The sequence below is a fragment of the Eretmochelys imbricata genome, chromosome 5, assembly GCF_965152235.1.
Source record: "Eretmochelys imbricata isolate rEreImb1 chromosome 5, rEreImb1.hap1, whole genome shotgun sequence".
NCBI lineage: Eukaryota > Metazoa > Chordata > Testudines > Cheloniidae > Eretmochelys > Eretmochelys imbricata.
Window position 1 is genome coordinate 58,170,395 of NC_135576.1, and position 21,945 is coordinate 58,192,339.

General features: G+C 39.2%; 1 protein-coding gene across 1 annotated transcript in view; it reads left to right on the forward strand.

Annotated features, from left to right (window-relative positions):
• ADGRV1 (adhesion G protein-coupled receptor V1) overlaps nucleotides 1-21,945 on the forward strand; it is a 420,452-nt gene that overhangs the window by 332,723 nt on the left and 65,784 nt on the right. Inside the window, exon 87 of the mRNA XM_077818015.1 lies at nucleotides 14,504-14,661. Within this exon, the coding sequence (XP_077674141.1) occupies nucleotides 14,504-14,661 (158 nt within the window). The remainder of the gene's footprint in view (nucleotides 1-14,503; nucleotides 14,662-21,945) is intronic.

Genomic DNA, 21,945 nt, shown 5'->3' on the forward strand with positions numbered 1-21,945 from the left:
ACATTCTCATTGATTTCAGTAGGGCCAGGGTCTCACCCCATTTATTTAGCACCTGGTCCAAAGCCTTTGACTTCAAGGAGCTTTAGAACAGACTCATACTTCATAAAATTGACCAGACACACTCACAATTAAAACACACACATCTCTAACATTCATGTGGACATCCTCAAATGATCTAGATGCAAATTTCCAAATTTGTGCAATGACTATAATTTCGAGAACCTTTTAACACTAATGCATGAAATTTAGCCATTTTACAATACTTTTGTAAATTCATTTTACTGGGGAGAACTTGAGCTCAGTCTGTAATTTAGCGTAGGTTATGTTACTTGTCCAACCTGTGCTTATCATACAGTTCATCTGCAGCCTGTTAAGCTGTTCTCAAAAAGACAGTGGCTGGGATTTTCAAAGGGGTTGAAGGGAGTTGGATGCCCAACCCCACTGAAAGTCAATGGCAGTTTGGTGCCTAACTTAGGGCTTGTCTGCAGTACCAAGTTTTGTTGACAAAACTTATGTCGACACCCAAAAGGCGACCAAACAAAAATCGCCAAAGGGTGTTCACACTTGCTCCCTCTGTCCACAGATCACATCCACATTGGGGACGCCATCATCGACAGGGTGAGCAATGCACCGTGGGCATGTATTCCACAGTGCAGTGTTGTGGGGAAGAACACTGCACATCTTGGGATTCTCTCCGAATTCTCCCACAGCCCCCCTCAGCTGTCGAAAGCAGCATCATGAGTAGCTCTGTGAGCTCTTCATGTTGAGGAATGGCAAAGCAGCACAGCAGTGTGTCCCCTTCCCCCTGCAGCAGCAGTCTGCCTGCTGCTGTGTTCCTAGTGCAGGGCAGGAAAAGAGCATTCCAATGATTTGCTCTTTGTTTGCTCCCCAAAGGGAGCAGCACACTCAGCTGTCAGATACTTCCTGGAGCTTTGAAAGGGGAGGGGCGCATGCCTGCAGGGCAGCAGAGATCAAAACAGTGAGCAGAGCAATCAGGGCAGGCATTGTGGGACACTGGTGGAAGCCAGTTCTGTGGACAAAACAATCAGCAGTGTCTACACTGGCTCTTTGTTGACACTAAAGAGAAGGGAAAAGACAAAAGTCTCTTGAAGGGGTGGAAGCTTTTTGTCACCAAAACTGGGCATTTTTCGCGACAAAAGTCCCGTTGTAGTGTGTATGCTCTTGCTACTAAACTAAGGCAGTTTTTGGTGACAAAACTTGGTAGTGTAAACAAGGCCTCAATTAGGCCGCCTTTGAAAACTCCCTTTGGCCCTGGTTCCAAACTTGTGTTAATTTTACATTGTGTAATTACGTTAGCAGAGTTAGGCCTACTTGCATCAGGTAAATAAGATGGCCCCCTGCCCTGGCTGCTGTGTGCTTCTCCGGTAGTATTAAGCAGACAGAAAATTGGTGAATCCAGTTCCCTGAGCATTAGTTCTCCCTGGTGTGGAGAAATCCTCAGGTGTTGGAGAGACTCCATAGCAGCTCCTGTGCCACCCCTGCCTACAGCTCCTGGTGCAGGCATCCTTTCACCCCATTGCCAGAATAGCTCCTTTAGGATGTGGGCTGTCAGGTGTAATTTAGAGTAACCTTGAGGCTGCTCTTATTTGTCCTGGGGACTGACTAGGCCTTCGCTGGTTTCAGAACCAAGAGAGCATAAAGGTGACTTTGAACCACTTTCTCACCCTCCAACTCAATCCTTTGGCAAGAGTAGTTTGGCTGGAATGAAAGGTCTAGCCCAGAATGTCTATCACATCACAACATTAAATTATTTCTAAACGCTTTCATTATGAAAGGGCACATACTCTACCTTTACCTGAGGCTTGGTATTGTTGCATTTACTTTGCAGTGCTAAGCTTCATACACCAATGTATCCAGTACACATGAGTTTTGTGCTGCTCTGTTTTAAATCTCAGTGTGGGTACCAGGGTCATTATGCATGATGGCTTGTTTGAAATGGAAAGTGCATGTGAGCATTAACACTCAGGTTCAAGAAAGCTTCTGTGGCATTGGGATTTTAATTATTTTTTTAAATCAAGGCATCCTTGGCCTTGCGTGGCCCATGATGCTGTAAAATCCTGATATTTATAGTAGATCTTTTTAAGAAAAGTTTTTCTCTTGAAACAGTACTTGATATTGAGTAAATCAAATAAGTATGTAATAATAAATTAGTTTTATGTAAGGGATATCCCCTAAAATATACTGAAGGAAAGAAAAATGATGTTTCATTTAATCAAACCTATACTCACATATTAACCTCATGTCATATTTCAGTGGCTGATGTTATCTATTTTAGGCAGACGTGCTCAAACATTGAACACAGAGTCTCTGAAACAGCATAGGCACAGGCACTAATTATCACTGGTTTGGAAAGGATGACAGATCCAAACTTGCCAAGAGTTCAGCTTTGTGTTTAGATCTGCCTTTGTTTTCCTTATTTCAGCCACTCAAGTATGCCTGTTGTAAGGTTAATGTGTGGTTGGTGAAATAAAACATTATTTCTTCTCCTCAGTATATTTCAGTGGACACCTCTTATAAAATCAACTAGTGGATTATTGTATTTGTTACATTAAAATGTGATTGGGGTGATGAAAAGGAATGGTTGACAGATATTTTTTTCAGAATGGCTCAGTTGTCTTTAAGAGGCTATCTGCTGTATCTCAGGACCTAATAATGCCTTTCCTATGGTGGCTGCTCTTATTGATTTAAGCAGATATTTTCAAAACTTTTAGGTGATTTTGAGTACCTCAACCTTTAAAGGCCCATCTTGAGAGTCATTACCGGGGCCTGATTTTTCAAAAATTGTTGTGCACCCAGCTTCTAAAAATTGCACTTCCTTAAGATGCCTTAATTTGGACCTCCAAATTAAGCACCCAATATCACTAGTCACTTTTGAGGCACCCAATATCACTAGTCACTTTTGAAAAGCTTGGCCTATAGTATTTAGCTTGATGTTCAAGTTTCCCCAAAAGTTATGCCCAAGACTGCAATGTGATATCTTAAATGGATATACTGGCTCCATTGAAGTCTATGGGTTGTGTCACTGACTTCAGTGGAGCCAGGATTTCTCCCTAGATTCTTTTTTAATCTTCCTTCATACTAGATGAGTATGTTGTGCTTCAACTTAAGGTGAGAGGGTCTCTTTTTGAAAGTGACTGCTAAAACTGAGCACACAAAATTTGTGTACACACAGGTAAACAAGCCCTTAGAGAGAGGGAGGTCTTTCTGTGTGAGCGGAGGTCGGTAGCCAGAAACTCCTAAAGTCTAATCCCACACCCAACACTGACTCCCTCTGCAGCCTTGAGCATGTCCCCTCTGACTCATTTTCCTTTTTAATCTGTAAATTTGGGGTGTTGATACTTTCACTATTAATTTGCGTGAAGACCTTTGAACATGAAACTGGGATGAATGTACCGAGAATGCACTTCAAGCTTCCAGATGTTTTCTGAGCTCTTGGAATACACTGAACACTTTGGGTGTGTTCATGTGTGCACAGTCTTCTTTTTTTAATATATGCTTGGACATTTAAAAATAAAATATATATTTAATCCCTGCAATCAAGATCATTTGAATTGCAATCTCATCTTCACATGGTCTGCACAACTTTAGTGAAGACTTCCTAACCCATATCACTTGTACAAGACACATTAGTATTGAAACAAAAGCTTTTGGTAAAAGCTGTTCAGGACTGGAAACTAATGTAAACACTTCCACTCCAGCCTGCAGCTGGAAGTGTGTTTTTCTCCCTTCTATATCTGGGATCTTGCTTTTCCAAGAAACTTTATTAAACAGTTTAGATTGTGTCATATGTTTCTTGATCAAGGCTAGGGATAAGTTTGCTTATGCTCAAGGGTGTAGGCTGGCAACTTCAGTCTAATGTGAAATAGGATGTAAATAAGTGTCATGAGTATTTTCTGTGCACATGCTAACATCTTTCTATGCATGTGCACTGGGGCGGATTACACCGATTGCAAAGGTAGCCGTTAAGGGAAATAGTCTGTGTGGTGAAGTCATTTTCTGTAGAGCTACAATTTATATCTTACTTCAAAATGTCCCCGTTAGGACTTCAGTTCAGTTCTTACATTTCACATCTCTGACTCTGACTCTGTAGAACAAAATGTATATTCTCAGACATTCACCATGATGGTGAATGAGAATAAAAACTGAGCTGCAGAGAAAAGTGGAAAATTGAACTGGTTTATTTCCAGTTTCTGGGTTTGATTCCCCTGACTGGACACGAGATGTGCAGATTATTCTGGGGAGCATTCACGGGAAGAGCAAGCAATAACTATACTACTGTCCTCCCTCATTATCCCTTATTATGCAATCTTTAATTATATGATCACTTACTATTTTTTCTATAGGACCCCTCCCTCATTTAGTGCACAGGATGGCAATGCTCAGGGAATGAATTAGAGTTGTGTAATGCAGAAGGCAGTTGTCTGTAGAGCCCCTGTTGGTTGCAGAAATTAGGTTTATAATGAATCAGGAAGGGATTGCAGGAAAAGAAATGATGGTCTTATGATTTTGCAAGTTGAAGGCCGCTCTGGAGAAATGGATTCTATCCCTGCCATTGCCACAGTGTTTTATGAGATTTTTGACAAGTCACTGAAAAAATAATGTTCCCTGTTGGCCACTAGTTGTACGTTCATTTTCTGGGTGTCTGGTTTTTAAGACACCCGGGATCAGACTTGCAGAAGTGCTGAAAGCACATAATTGCAACTGAAGTTGGCTGGAGCTGTGTTTGAACACATAAAGTGCTGTAAAATGACTAAGTACTCTGAGAAATCATGCCCTAGGGCACACAAAATTAGTGGACACTTCTGACAATTTTGGTCTCTGTGCCTCAGTTCCCCAACTGTAAAATGAGGATGGTAACAACTCACCTCACAGAGATGTTGTGAAGATAAATTAATTATATCTGTGAAGCCCTTAGATACAATTATGAGAGCACAATAGAGAACAACAAGGCAGAAATTAACAATTCTGTATTTGATGCAGATTTGTATGGTTTGTGGTACATAAAATCAAGAGCCACATATTGAATCAGAAGGATATAAAGAAATATTGAATAACTTCCCATTCACTGTATAAGACAAGGGTCCTGTGGAAAAATAGTATCTAACTATTTTATATGTTGTTAAAGACTGCATCACAATGAATACACACAAGCAAGCTTCTGGCATTTTCTAACTTTTAAGGGCTTGATTCTGCAACCTTAATGGTGTTCTTTTAATGTATATGTTCGGTGCCATATTATACAAAAGCAGTGATAGCAGAGGCTGCCTAGGGAATGCCTTTGTCTTGCTCTTTCCTAGTCAGTTCTGCCCATTCCTGGAGGTGTACCAGCTTGGTGCTGGATCCCCTCAGAATCTAACCCAGGCTGAAGCTAGAATTTGTCAGGTACACATCAAAGACACTGCTAGGTAATAATGATTATTAACACTTAGCACGGTTGTTCAAAGTACTTTAAAGACATTGACTAATCCTCACAGTACCCTGAAGTGAGCTGTAGCTCACGAAAGCTCATGCTCAAATAAACTGGTTAGTCTCTAAGGTGCCACGAGTCCTCCTTTTCTTTTTGCGAATACAGACTAACACGGCTGCTACTCTGAATCCAGTACTCTGATTGTTACCCCTATTTCAAAGAGTAAGGAAGAGAGGTTTTGACTTGTCTCAGTATGCAGATAGCCGTCAGTGTAAGCAAGAGGACACATTTTTTCCTTTCCTGGATCCAATGCTGCGCTCATGACACTAGATCTCTCTTTACCTAGGCCTCAATTCAGCAATGTACTTGAGCGCACGCATAAATTTAAGCGTATGTGCAGTCCCAGTGATATCACTGTTAGAACCACTCATGCTTAAAGTTATGCATAGATCAAAGTACCTTGCTGAATCAAGATATAACGTAGATGTTATAGGCCTTATATTACATTTGTGTTTCTAAAATATCTTGGGAGGGATACAGGCTTGGACACGAAAGCAGTAAGTCACAGAGCTTGGACTGTAGGTAAATCCACAGATGTCACGTGGGTGTAAGAAAGCTAATGAGTTTCCCTGTTTTTATTATTTTATTTTATTTTATTATTAGCCTTATAATAAAGTGAATTATGTTATCAATCAAGTGAAGACATATCACGTCCTCTCACAGGCACAATGTATCCTTATCAATTTCTTGACATATTAGAAAGAAATAACATCCTAATCTGTGCCAGGTGGATTCTCGCCTTAAAAAGAAATAGAAGAGTAAAGCACAATGGAAGTCTGCGTGTAACTGGTGTGTCTGGTAATACAGAAAGAAAACTAGGGAAATGAACTATATGTAAAATCAACAATATAGTTGCTTTATTTACTTTGTTCACTAGAAATGGGGGAAAACAACGAGGAGTCCTTGTGGCACCTTAGATACTAACAAATAAGCTTATGCCCAAATAAATTTGTTAGTCTCTAAGGTGCCACAAGGACTTCTCGTTGTTTTTGCTGATACAGAATAACACGGCTACCACTCAGAAATGGGGAAGTGATTTAAAATGCCAATGTGGGTGTTGCCCTGTGCAAAATAAAAACAAAGGCTGAATTACTTGGCTTATTTCATGCATTTGTGTGCATCCCCAAAGAACAGATAGTTCTATGTTGGATTCTCGTTCATTGCCATGAAGTAGTTTTTAAGATTAGAGGACTTGACAATGACAGGAACATCCTGTTGACAAAAATGAATTCTTAAGATAAAACATTGGCTCAAGCAGAGCGGATGGTTTGTTTCACAAGTGAAGAAAAAGTATTTCCTACTGTTTGGACACACATAATGGGCCTGAACCTGCACTTGCTAAGTTCATCTGGGTATGTCTCACCAAATCAGTTTTCTGCTATTGAAGAGGAGAGGGTCATTGGTGCACCTCAGTTCCTCCTATTCTCAACCTGTGGCACACAATAATTTAGTCTCCTGAGGCCTGTGATACTTTAGTCCAGAGGTAGTCAATTATTTTTTTGTCAAGGTCCAAATTTTTTGGTCAAGGTATAGTCAAGGTCCAGACTCCAGAGAAAATAATGAAATAATAATGATAATAATAAGTTAAAAGATTTCGGGGTCTGTTCAAAAGCATCTGGCAGTCTCGATTTGGCCCATGGTCTGCTTATGACTACCCTTGCTTTAGTCTGATCCCGGTTATTGGGCGCAGTGCCTGTAACTGGGTGGGATTTAGTGGCTTGTGATAAACAGGAGGTCAGACTAGGTGATCTAGTGGTCCCTCTTGGCCTTAAACTCTATATCTCTTTACTGATGAAATCTCATTATTCTCTTCTCAGATATCATTGGGAAGTTAGTCTGAGTCAGATATGCAGGATTGGGCCCAATATCTTAATAGGTGGCATTGACTTAGCTACCGGATGGCCAAGTTGGTCTCTTTATTAGGGTTTTTGTTGTGAGTGGCGGGTGGGTTTTTTCCAGTATATGTTACTTTTGGAGTAGGTTTGTTTGAAGCCTGGCATGCTGCTGTGGATAGACACTGTGAGATCTCCACTCTTCACAACAGTGCTACTGTGCATAAGGGTGGGAACAAAATGGCACAGAATAGGCTAGCTTTGGTGACTACCATAAACTGAAAAAATAAAGCAGGATTCTAAAACAGGCAGAAATGCTTTTGAAAACCAGGGGCAAACAACCTTAAACGAACAAATGGCTTCCATGAGGCTCAGGAAAAGAGCACCCTCACACTCATGCAATATGTCCACTGAAGCTGCGAACAATCATTTTGCAGAGGAGGAAGCCACTGACCCTGTGGAGAAATGTGAGGAGGTTTATTAGTGAGATCAAGTAGTCTCAGAAAACTGTATTAGCAGAGCAGGTTGCAGCTAAAAGCTTGGGGCCCCAACAAATAAAGAAAACTGGAATGTTTTCAGGAGAGATTTGAATCCTCAGACCATCAGATAAGCGACCTGAAACATCAGAAGCTGGTAGTAAACATCATCATCCAAGATGAGTTAAAATAGCAAAAATGTGATTTTAATTTTCAATATGTTGCCTAGATACAACTGACAGACACATAATTTGTTGCAAATCCTATTTGACAATTTTGACGTTTTTTTCAGCAAGTAATTATTTCTGAACAAATTTTCCCATTATTTGACTTGCGTTGGGCCTGTAAGGATTTGGTCTTACATTGGGCTTGTCTATGCTTGAAATGCCACAGTGGTTTGAAGCCTGGCATGCTGCTGTGGATAGACACTGTGAGATCTCCACTCTTCACAACAGTGCTACTGTGCATAAGGGTGGGAACAAAATGGCACAGAATAGGCTAGCTTTGGTGACTACCATAAACTGAAAAAATAAAGCAGGATTCTAAAACAGGCAGAAATGCTTTTGAAAACCAGGGGCAAACAACCTTAAACGAACAAATGGCTTCCACGAGGCTCAGGTACAATTGCAGCGCTTCACCATAGGCACTACCTATGCCAATGGGAGAACCCCTCTCATCGTTGGTAGCTAGGTCAATGGAAAAATGTTTTAGTCAACCTGGTGCTGTCACCATCTGGAATTAGGCCGGCTTAATTCTGTCACTCAGTGGGGTAGATTTTTCACACCCCTGAATAATGTTCATCTCACTTTTTAGCTTGGATTAGGCCATTATTATTAGTACCATACCAAAGTACACAACCATATCTCTCTAGAGGTGATGAAATAACAATAACAAGGGAAAAGCTTCAGTGAGACAGTGACAAAAAAATTAATTCAGCCAGGGGTGTAGTTCCCTGCCACCATCTCTTTGTCCCTAAAAGAGGATTCTGATTGTTTGATAATCCAGAAGACTTGCAGTTTTTTAGAAAATCTAACTTTTCACATTTGGATGCTCTGCCTAAGAGACTGTCCTTGGAAATCTAGTTGTGACAACAGAGAGGAGAAAACTCTCGGTCTCTTTCCAAATGTGCTGATCGAACTCCCTTTCCTTAGATAGGATCATTGAGTGTCACTCCTATTATGGAGTACCTCCTAGAATTACTGAATTAAGGCTCTTTTGTTCTTATTTTTTTCTTTTAAAAACAAATTATGTAATTGTACTTACGTTTAGCTTCATGTATAGATTGTTTTCCTCCTTTGGCTTACTTCATTTAAATAAGTCTCTACATTTTTGGGGTAGGAATATTGGGTCACATTGGGATTTCCAGAAAAGACATAAACCTACACTAAGAATACAGAGGAATTTAGGAAAACATAGGGATGCATAAGTCTGCTTGTCCCTGGAAGGGTGCTAACCTTGTTTTATATAAGTTGGAAAAATGGGTGTGGAGGTAAGAGTCCTGATCCCAGTTAATCAGTAGGTGATGTTGTTTTAATTTAAGTACAATACAGACAGCTAATATAATGTCCTCTTTTTCAAAGGAAAAATAATCATTTTTCTTGTTGACCTTTATCACACAGGCCACTGTGTGCTGTTAGTCCTGTTAAAGCAGTCTTTTTAGACAAAAATGGTATGGGCTTTCTGTAATAGCTTTTACCATAGTAGACAAACATTTCTATATTTTATGCCATTTCTAGTCTTGGTTACCCAATTATTTAAAGACCGTTCTTTATTGACTGCTTGGTGTTAGAGGACAAAAGTCTCTAATAATTATCATAGTGGGGAAAGTTCAATTTTTTTTTAGCTATCCCCAAATGGAATTTAAATCATTATGTACTATTTGAGAAAGGTATTTCCAAAATTATCCCTGATTTCTCATAGGTGTCACAGAAAAAATGGATCTTCTAAAGAGATGCGGAGAAGGAGGGAGTTGGTCTTTCCTATTAGCTTAGGGAGGGCATTCCATGAGCTATGGGCATCACAGATAAAGGTGTAGAGATGTTTGTGAAAATATCAGGCAGATGGATGTTGAAGGCTGGCAGCACGGATAGACTGGAGCAATGGGAGGGTGTCATGAAGAATCTTGAAAGTGAGAGGAAGCAACTTTAACTTGATGTGGTGGAGAAGGGAGAGCTAGTGAAGGGAGAGGTAATATGAGAGTAAGGAAAGTTGGTGTCAGGGAGAGCAGACAAGAGGAGGTTAAAGTAATCAAAACATAACTGATAAGAGCATCAACGAGTATTTTAGCAGTGTGGACCAATAGAAAAGGTCAGACTTTGGAATGTTATGGTGGAAGAAGCAGTGTTATTTGATTGCGTTCTGGATGTGTGGGGCAAAGGAGAGGGAGGAGGGTCAAAGTTGACCTCCAGATTATTGGACTGAGTGACAGAGAGCATGGTGGTGGTGTCAAAAGTGGCAGAGAAGGGCAAGAGTGGGGAAGGCCTGAGAGGAACGTTAAGGAGTTAACACGGCGAAAATGTAAATTTAAGCTAACAACAAGACATCTAAGAGATATCAGACTTGCAGAAATGCAGGTTTGTTCAAGGAGACAGATTAGGAGCAAAAAGGCAGTTTTGTGAGTCTTCGATGGTCAAAGGTGGTGCTAAAAACTGTGTGACTATATTGTTGCCTGAAGAAGCTAAATATGATTGATCTTTCCTACCACTCTCTTTGCTGTACAAAATGCTGCGACAACGTTGCCCAAATCTACTAGAGGTGAGCATGCTCCAAGATCCATACTTTTTGGAAGTCATTCAGGACCCTAATTTAAAAACAAAGTTAAACACAAAACCTAATTATTAATCTGAAGATCTGTGATGATTTAACTGTTGAGTGTTTCCTGCCAATATCCTTACTGGATCAGTATGGTGCACTCTGCTCCCATTTGATTATATTTGCAGTGTCAGTAACTGCCAGGGGGAGGTAGAAGTACAAAATACCTTACTTACACAGATTGGCTCTGTGCTCACATGAATTAAAGTCTTCACATACAAAATGTAGTGTGGGGTGGGGGGGAGTGTTGATTAAAATATGCCGCAGGAGGTAATGTTTATCTAAACAAACAATGCTGGTGATTAGAAAGCTAATCAGAATATAGTTTATTCCAGAATGCATGACCAGTGTCTATAGTTATTCTTTATACCATAGTTTATTTGGGGATTAGGAATATTTTGCATTCATTCCCATCAAACAGTAAAAAGATGGAGCATAACACAGTTCAAGGTGCCAAATGGAACATTAATAAATAAATGTGAGCATCTGGCATACACATATTTTCTGATTGTTGTCTGAAATCCTATACCATACATTTTTTCGGTATGCAAGACATGAAACATCTTTCAACACACAAAGGGCTCGGTTTGCAATAAAATACACAGGAAACACTGTTTGCATTATTGTTACAGCCTTATTGGTCCTGGGATATGGGAGGGACAGTGTGGGTGAAGTAATATCTTTTATTGGACTAATTTCTGTTGGAGAGACAAGCGTCCGAGCTACACAGAGCTCGTCTCTGTCACCAACAGAAGTTGATCCAATAAAAGATATTATCTGATCCACCTTGTACATTTCTTAGAAAACACTGGCTTTTTTCACCCCATTGATTGAATATATTCTTTAAAAAACAGTCAAAAGTGAGCTTTGAACTTTTAGGCCTCATTAAGAAGGTTTCTGTATATTCCTTGCCCATGTAATTGATAGAGTAAATTTAGAACTAGCACATAAGGACATTAGCAAGAATGATCTACTTGCATGAACTGGTTTCCACTAACAGAGCACAGAGGAATGTGCCCCTTTCCCAGCCTGCTATGAGTATGTGTGACTCATGTAATTGAAGAGAAAAGGGTAGAGGTTTCAGAGCATAAATATGACTTCACAGGAGACAATATACCTGCACGAAGACATTTTTTCTTTTCAATAAAATCTAAAAGCAATACATATAATAGCAGTCTGCCTGTATTTTTAATGTGGATTTAAATTAAACAGGAAAACATTTTAGGAGGGGAAATTAATTTGATTCATAAGGAAAATCACAGGGCGTAACACAGTTCACAGAGTTTAAGACCAGAAAGGGCTATTAGATCATCTATCTGATCTCCTGTGTATCACAAGCATTAAACTTCACCCCAGATACTCCTATATTAAGACCAGAGTCTTTAGTTAGACCACATTTCAGTCTTTAGCAATCCAAGCTATGTGCCACAGGCAGAGAACAGGAGGGAGACCAAGCTGTCACCAGAGTCTGACTCCCACGCAATGGCAAGGAATTGACTAGGTGAGACACGCCCAGATGATCCCAGCAGGAGAACCACATCTTCTGCTTCAGAGGAAGGTGATAAACCCCCAAGGTCCTTGCCAGTCAGACCTGGAAGAAAATTCCTTCTTGACCTCAAACCTGGTGATCAGTTAGACACTGAGCAAATGAGCAAGACACACCAACCAACCATCAAGAAAAGGTTCTGTGTTTCACTTCAGAGCACTGGTCCTCCCTGTCTGATATCCCATCTCCTCGTGTGGCCAATTTCTGATGCTTCAGAGGAAGGTGGAAAACAAACAAAACATCACCAAACCAGAATACATGTGGCCAATTGTGCACTGTCAAGTGATATTACTTTAGGTAGGTAATGAAGCATGTGTGGTTTATAAAACATATTCTCAATCAAAAGTACAGTAGAACCTCGGAGAACATAAGAATGGCCATACTGGGTTAGACCAAAGGTCCATCCAGCCCAGTATCCTGTCTACCGACAGTGGCCAATGCCAAGTGCCCCAGAGGGAGTGAACCTAACAGGCAATGATCAAGTGATCTCTCTCCTGCCATCCATCTCCACCCTCTGACAGACAGAGACTAGGGACACCATTCCTTACCCATCCTGGCTAATAGCCACGAATGGACTTAACCTACATGAATTTATCTAGTTTTTAAACCCTGTTATAGTCCTAGCCTTACAACCTCCTCAGGCAAGGAGTTCCACAGGTTGACTGTGCACTGTGTGAAGAAGAACTTCCTTTTATTTGTTTTAAACCTGCTGCCCATTAATTTCATTTGGTGGCCTCTACTTCTTATATTATGTGAACATATCAGTAACTTTCCTTATTCACTTTCTCCACACCACTCATGATTTTATATACCTCTATCATATCCCCCCTTAGTCTCCTCTTTTCCAAGCTGAAAAGTCCTAGCCTCTTTGATTTCGCCTCATATGGGACCCGTTCCAAACCCCTAATCATTTTACTTGCTCTTCTCTGAACCTTTTCTAGTGCCAGTATATCTTTTCTGAGATAAGGAGACCACATCTGTACGCTGTATTCAAGATGTGGGTGTACCATGGATTTATATAAGGGCAATAAGATATTCTCCGTCTTATTCTCTATCCCTTTTTTAATGATTCCTAACATCCCGTTTGCTTTGCTCAAAATTTGACTGCTGCTGCACACTGTGTGGACGTCTTCAGAGAACTATCCACAATGACTCCAAGATCTTTCTCCTGATTAGTTGTAGCTAAATTAGCCCCCATCATATTGTATGTATAGTTGGGGTTATTTTTTCCAACGTGTATTACTTTACATTTATCCACATTAAATTTCATTTGCCATTTTGTTGCCCAATCACTTAGTTTTTTGAGATCTTTTTGAAGTCCTTCACAGTCTGTTTTGGTCTTCACGATCTTGAGCAGTTTAGCATTATCTGCAAACTTTGCCATCTCACTGTTTACCCCTTTCTCCAGATCATTTATGAATAAGTTGAATAGGATTGGTCCTAGGACTGACCCTTGGGGAACACCACTAGTTATCCCTCTCCATTCTGAAAATTTACCATTTAGTCCTACCCTTTGTTCCCTGTCTTTTAAGCAGTTCTCAGTCCATGAGAGGATCTTCCCTCTTATCCCATGACAACTTAATTTACATAAGAGCCTTTGGTGAGAGACCTTGTCAAAGGCTTTCTGGAAATCTAAGTACACTATGTCCACTGGGTCCCCCTTGTCCACATGTTTGTTGACCCCTTCAAAGAACTGTAATAGATTAGTAAGACATGATTTACAAACACGGGAGTTAAGAACTGACTGGTTTCAGAGTAGCAGCCGTGTTAGTCTGTATTCGCAAAAAGAAAAGGAGTACTTGTGGCACCTTAGAGACTAACCAATTTATTTGAGCATAAGCTTTCGTGAGCTACAGCTCACTTAATCGGATGCATCTGGTCAACTGACTGGTCAACCACAGACCTCATTTGTAACGAGAAGTACACAATCAGGCTGCAACGGAGAAAAAAAACAACAACACAACAAACAAACAAATGCAATACTTTACTTGTCAAGTGTAAACTACAAAAAAAAATAAAGCGAAAGTTAAAGAAATAAAAAAAGATTTGACAAGGTAAGGAAACTCTGTGCTTGTTTCATTTTAATTAAGATGGTTAAAAGCAGCATTTTTCTTCTGCATAGTGAAGTTTCAAAGCTGTATTAGGTCAATGTTCAGTTGTAAACTTTTGAAAGAACAACTATAATGTTTCGTTCAGAGTCACAAACGTTTCAGAGTTATGAACAATCTCCATTCTCGAGGTGTTCATAACTCTGAGGTTCTACTGTCTTTGTATTAGAAAGTTCATTTATGTAACTGTCCAAGTTGTTTGTAATGTTTATAAATGGTGGATGCTTTTTATTTTCTTTCAGATGCTTTATTCCAAATGTCTATGCTGCCCTCTTCACTGCTGCTCTCGTACCATTAATGTGCCTGGTGGTGGTATTTGTGGTATTCATCCATGCCTACCAAGTGACTCCCCAGTGGAAAGCATATGATGATATTTTCAGAGGAAGAACCAATGCTGCAGGTAGGAGGCATGGGAGGATTCCATGAAGGCAAATAAAAACATTGAAAGCAATTCTAACTTAAAGTGGAATTCAGTCTAGTGCAGAGTACCTGTATAGAAATCCTGATTCAGTTAAGTTCTTATGCACATACATAAGTTTAGGCACATTAGTCGTCCCTTTGAAGTCAGTGAACTATACTTCCATGATTAAAGTTATGCACATGCTTTGTATCTTGCTGAATTGGAGACAAAGGCCATTGCACTACTTCAACTTTTAATATGGTCTTGAGCAAAATATAGGATATTGTGTGGGGTCTCTGCACTAAAGTGAACATCATCCTTTAGGAATAAGGAGTTCATTGTGTTTATTTATGGTTTAGAGTTACTCCTTGTTTTGAAATTTCAGGTACTAGTCCCAAGTAAATGAAGAAAAGTTCTGCACATAAGAAACATGCTTAGTTAAAAAAAAAAAATCTGTCTCAAGCACAGCAGGGATGGGTATTGATTGGTCTTTCCTGTTAGAATGGTTATTAATAAAATAGTGTTCACTAAACCAAATTCTAATGTCATCTTCAGTAAGTTAGGCCAACGCTTTAATAATAGGGTACTGTGTGGATGACTAAAAGGAACTGTTTTCTCTTCATAGTGTCTTTGGATCAAATTTAGCTATGGTGTAAAGAGGTGCAATTCCATAGGCCAAGGCTGAATTTGGCTGTTAGGTTTTATAAACTGTGAAATGGTTCTTGAATCAGTTTTTATATGTAAAGAGAGTTTCATTTATCTATAGAAAAAATAAGTTGAATAAAAAAGAGGAAGTGAGTCACTACCAAATTCATTTCACAAGTCCAGGATATGACACTATGCAAATACAGTATATAAAAGGTACCTTTGTTAGATTCCAGTACTAAAAACTTCAGTGATTTAGTTTTAAAACCTTAACTAAATAAATAACTATTTACTAATTAGACAGATATTATTATATGTATTGTATATGTGCTGGCATGTCACAGCATCCATTCGAAATATATCTTTTGCAGTGCAAAAATAAAATATCAAGTATAAGGGGTCTGGGAATTTCCCCAAAGTTGAATTTGTCCTTCACTGGTAAAGTACCAAATTAGCTAACAGGAATATATGTTTGAATTAGATCCAAATGACACAATATAACAGTTTGTTTTATCTGTACTTAGCATTACATGGCTTGTTTGCACTTTGTTCTCTACTTATCCTCCGGAGATAGAAAAGGCAATGCCTGCAGCCTACCTAAAAGTGGCATAGCACACTCTGTGACAAAGAATGGTTCATTTATTCAGTGGTGAATAATACTGTAAGTTCAGTTACAAGGAATCCTTTTTCATATTTCAAAGATATTTTGATCCACCATCTTACTCTTCAATGGGTTGTGTATGAAGATATTTGGTGAATCTCCTATACATGAAAGCCCTGGAGGCTTAAGTCTTTTGTCTAATTAGAAAGCAAAGTACAACACATTCACAAGTAATGAATGCTTCCCTACTCTGACCAGCTCATGAATCTCAATGTAGGCCAGAACTGGAAGTTCAGCCGCTACATCCACTTCATCCTTAATCTTTTAACTAGCATCCTTGCTGCCAGTCTCAGTAATGATAGATTTTGTGATGTAGACACTAATTCTCTAGGAAGTGGGCTGAGATCCCCAGTTTTCACACGGATCACTCACTGAACTGTCAGGTGTAATGACATTTAGGCCTAGACTTGTAATAAAATCAGTGCAGGCACAAAGATTCACCCTTGCAGAGCGTATTGTGGGATTGGGCTCTTTGTCACTGTGTACTGAGCCTGGATTCAGATCTACAGCTTTGAGATGAAAGTCTGATCATTAATCCTTTTCCATCTGTTCTTGTGAATTTTAATTTTGTATTTGTAATATTAGAATTGCTAATCTGTTGCATTTTGAAATGAGGTGTAAAACATTTGGTTCATTCATGTAAGATGGGAAAACCAGATCAGATGTAAAACTCACTGGCCTACTTAACTACTGTAACTTTCAATCCTGTTTGCACAGAACTAGTGGAGTCAGTCCTATCCAATGTCTAGGTGTCATTAAGGAAAGACAATACTTAGGCAATAACATACATAAAGTCAGCAAGGAGGATGGCAGAAAATATTAACAGTAACCATGCCTGGGTGAATCAAAGGCATGAACTAGTAGATATGAACAAAGGCATAGTTAACTTAGTATGGGTTGTCAGTGCTTTGTTGTAAGCCAGTACAAAAGTAGAGTGGAAAGGGCATTGTGACGTGTCTGGAGAAAATGAAGTTGTGAAGAAAGCACAAATTAAATGTCAATAAGAGCTTCTTTTTATCAGGAAAAGAGGGTGAACCTTCCAGTTGTCATATATCATCCAGGGAAATTGGCCTTTAATTATCTTAGGATTTCTGCAAGGAAAACATTACACGCAAGTTGCTTTCTGGTATGGTTGGCAATATTTATAGCTTTTACAAGGGTAATATCTAATTATTAGTATATTCAGAATGTAAGCTCCTCGAGATAGGGGGCCTGTCATCTCACTTGCCTGTGAAATGCACTGAACACATATGGCACCATATACATAATAAACAATAGGCTTTTTGACTGTCTTGTCCAATATTTCTTTACTGTCACATGAGAAGAGGCTAGAACACTGAACCTTCTCATGGGAATATACATTGTGTTTTAACGCCTACTATACTTTTATTTAAAGTATGGCTTTCCACTGTATTTTATTTTACATTTGCGTAATCAAAAAGTGAATGAAGGAACTGATTATTTTAAGAGAACTGTCTGATGTCTCGAGGTAGTCCTCTCTATGAAGAGGGTACAAAGTGTCGTGAGAGACATCATGATTCATGATCATGTTTAAAGAACAGAACTGTGCAAATACAGAAGAAAAGTATTTGCAAATATACTAGGATATAAAAACTGATGATTCACTTTGCTGGTATTTGTGAACTCTTTTTTTTTCATGTTGATTCCAGTGAGCAAAGAATGTTTGCAGAAAGCAAAAGTGTCACAAATTCTCATTTATGTACGCATTTGCACACAAATATTCATATAAGTATACACTCGCAGAACTGTTTCTGTGGTCATCTTGAAAGTTGTTCGGGAATCATTCAGTTAGAAAGTTGTAAATATAACATGCGTCTATTGATATAGACCAATTACCAATGTGAATAGTGAAAAACGAATATTCACAGCAATTGTTTCACAAACAATCCACAGGCTAAATATTTTTCACACAATTTGCTGAATTATTTATTTGTTTTGAGAGCACTTCTTGTCTAAGTTTTGCCTCACCTACTCTCTTTGGATCTTAGTGTAGTTTATGGGAAAAGCTCAGACATTCTACTTTATTCTTTAAACTACAATGGGTTTGTCCCTAAAGTGCTGGATTCTATGGTCTTTTCTTGAACAGAACTTTCATCAACTTCAATAGGAGTTTTGCTGAATGAAGTCAGAACGGCACAATTTGTCCTAAAATACCATTTACACCACTGGAAACTTTCAAAATAATCAGAGCTCTAGGTGGCTAACCTAAGATAGAAATGTGAGTCCAAAAAAGTTTCACATAGTCTCTTTTCCCAGAGATTTGGAAGCATAACTTTTAAAGGAGCTTTAACTTGTACAACTTTCTCTTTCACAGCATATCAGCCCATGTCTCCCTGAAAGGGCAAAATTCTCCCCTTGGATACGAATGGAAGTATTGTACTTCACTATAGGTGTGGATAAATTATTATCAATGGCAAAAGGGGTTCCCACATGTTCTGGGTAGTGAGCACAGAATAACAACATTGGATATTATCATATGGATCTCAGAGGAAAATTGCACCCTAACTCAGCTTCAGGGATAACATGTTTTCACATGAATGAATTCCTTAGGCAGTTAGAAATAGGAATAGTTCTTTAGGCTATTTCCCAACTGTGATAGGGAATAAATATAGGTTGTTTTCAAATTAAACATTCAGGTTTTTATCTTTCCATTTATTTTTCTTCAATGTCCATTTTTACTGTAGACTGGGTAAATTCTGCAATCTTTGGGCATGTTTGAGTTCTCCTACATCCTTGTGCCAGCATCACAGGTCACCAGAGCAAGGCAATACATGGTTTCACACTCCTGTTTCACTGATTTTGGAGACATTGCTTTTTTCAAAGGCACAAAGCAACATGTAGAGGTCATTGCTCTCTTCCCACCTTATGGTTTTTCTAGGGGGCAAAGGAGGACTGGAATTGATTGTCGTCGTCCTACTTGCCAAATGAAGATATGAACACTAAGCATCATTGCTACATGATAGCATCTACATTGCCATATGTTGTATCACATGGCATTGGAGGTAGCTGGCATCAGGTCAAGGAGAGAGGGGGGCACAGGAGGGTCAAATTTTTATTATTTTGGGGAAGAATGAGTGTCTGAACTAGTCATGAAAAGGAGAATGCTATGAAGGAAAAGGCTAGTTTACAAGAATGTATTTCAGAGTAGCAGCCATTTTAGTCTGTATTCTCAAAAAGAAAAGGAGGACTTCTGGCACCTTAGAGACTAACCAATTTATTTGAGCATAAGCTTTCGTGAGCTACAGCTCACTTCATCGGATGCATTTGTTATCTAAGCAAATCAGAACTTTTTGAAGGTCTAAATTTGGTTTTGCCTAGAAAGAATATTTGCGGAAAGTGAACACAAAGATGATATGGGCACAGTTTTGAAGCTCATTCATTTGAATTTCTACTATCTAAAAATGTTTTTCAGTATTAACCCAGCTCTACACATTCACTTTAAACATACAGCTCTTCACGGCTTGCTAAGCAAAAGTCTTTGTAGTTTTTACTAAACTTGTGTCTCTAGTTAGCCAATGAAATTCACAGTGTGTGAATACCACTGTCCCTCCAGACCACCTAGGAATAGAATATCTGAAAAGTTAATCCAGAGTCTGCCGTGGGTCTTCAACTCTAGCCAAGAACAATTAAGAGAAATTAGACTCTCACTGCCGGTTCAACAACCTAAAGGGGGGAAAGCACAACAAGCAGTATTTTTAATCATTCTTTTTATTGACTTTTCCATTGTTATAAAAACTGTAACCACTGCAGGATGAGGAAAAATAGGCAACATAATAGCAAAAATACAAACATTTAGGAGTGCTTGTGAGTGTGCACCTAGTTCTTTTTTTATTTGTTTTTCATAACAGGATATTTCTTATGTTCCACAAGCCAAAAAAAAAAAAGCATATTCTGCTCAAAAAGGTACATACTCCATTTCCAGTTTATGAATTCATTTCATTTCATTCACATTTTTCCTACTGTTCTGGCTCAACCTCGGGGTAAGTGTCCCAAAGGGTCTTGGTCCTTTTGACAGTTCTTCTTTGTGATAAGTCAGATTTAAATAATAAATTCAGGGGGAAACAGTTATCAGATAAAGTTAGGCTATTTTTGTTGCACAAATAACAAAGGAACTTCTAAATATAATATATTATGTTTACAAACAGAAGAAAAAGAAAATTGGCCATTAACATTCTAGCAACCAGCAGTTTCAAAATCCAGGGTACTATGTATACAAAATTAATTATATTTTTATATATTGTTTTTTTATTTAAGAGCTGAATTTATCAGTAGGGCTTTCCCTTGATACCCTTGAGACAGATTAGTATATGTTTCTATAGGTCTTCTATTTTGTGAATGGGCATATTAATTGTTAAACCATACTATGCCTTCACTTTGGCACTATAGCCTCCATCTTGAGATGACACACCTGGGAAGTGTCACGGGAAATCCTTGCATGTGGGAGGGCTAATAACGGAGAGCAATCAAATGGAAGCACCCAAGAACAATGAGCTTGCTGCATCCCAGGGGGAACCAGTTTTCCCAGTGTGCACTTCAGGTGGGCTGGAGCTAAGTAACGAATCAGTTGGCAATAAACTTGAAGCCATGCAGTGGGGGTCACCTAACAAACTTCATAAAAGGGAGACTCTCTCAAGGTGGGCAGACCGAAACCAGAAAGAGTAGTGAGAATGCAGAAGGATCCTTGACTCCCTGGAAGACATTAAGACACAAAAAACTCAGAGGAGGGATGTGGAAAATGAAACAAGTGCTTATCTTTCCATAGATCTGTATATCTCTTGTTCATTGTCTTTCAGTAACCTGGGATTGGTTTAAAGGTGCCTTTGCAAAGTCTCTGTGTTACTTGCTGTAACTGTCACGAAGTCCCCAAAGGGTGAAGTTTTAATCCAGAGTGCCCATCAGGGTGGAGCTATGGAGAGGGCATACAAAAGTTACTGGGGAGACTTAAGAGGTCCATACTTGTCTTGGGGGCCTAAGGCAGCTGAGCTGCAGGGCCCCACATTCCAGAAAGGGGTACCAGCATTGGAGTCTGTATTCCAGGAGTGTGCATGAAAGGCTGGATACAGAGCCAGTGTCTGGATGCTGCTCAGACTCAGTAAACTTAAGAGCACATGGGATCCAAGGCTTTGGGTCCAGAAGCCTGGTGACTGTCTGCAAAGGGGGAGCTCAGCTAGGGCTGTAACAACTCTTTGTCATCCAGTTTTACTATTACAGCATAATTGCCTAAAACTCACCAGCCCAATAAGGCAGTTGTTTCTTGTTTGTGTCTTTTGCCACTTTTCAGCTGCATTATGGTAATTTGCCTTTTATAGGTTTTCCTGCTGCTTTGCCTGAAGTTGCAACTTATTCAAAATTCTGCTGGCTGATTGTTCATGATAATGTGAATCGCTGATCACACAGAGGTTGCTCTGTTGGTGTTCTGTGAAGCAGTGGGATGTTTTTCTAATCATCTATTCACATAGATTACTTATGATGATACTCTGACACATTTTTATAATCTTCTGTTCCCGTGACTTGAATCTTAGCCTGAAGTCCAGTTTATAGGGTATGTTAATTATTGCTATTATGAATTCATTGTTAGAGAAGAGCTCCTGGTTCCCTAAACTCTTAGACTGGGAATGTGCTTCTCTTTAACGTTCATTGTTTACCTTCAGAGTCACTAGTTTTAACAACTGCAAAGTGTGGGGCATTCATGTAAATGGCATTTTTGAAGACGGGATTAATTAATGTACACTCCACACAGTATTTCAAATTGTGCAAACAGGTACCCAGGGCTTCTGCTTTCCCTTACAAAGTCAGTTATGACTGGCACTGTCAAACTATAAATATATAGCCTACAAGTCTAAAACAAACAAAACTGCACAATGTTAAAGTGAATTGGGAATTCTGGATTCACCTTAACTCAGACTTGCCAACACGTGACACGAGTCATCAAAACTTGTGACACGGACCAAAATGGG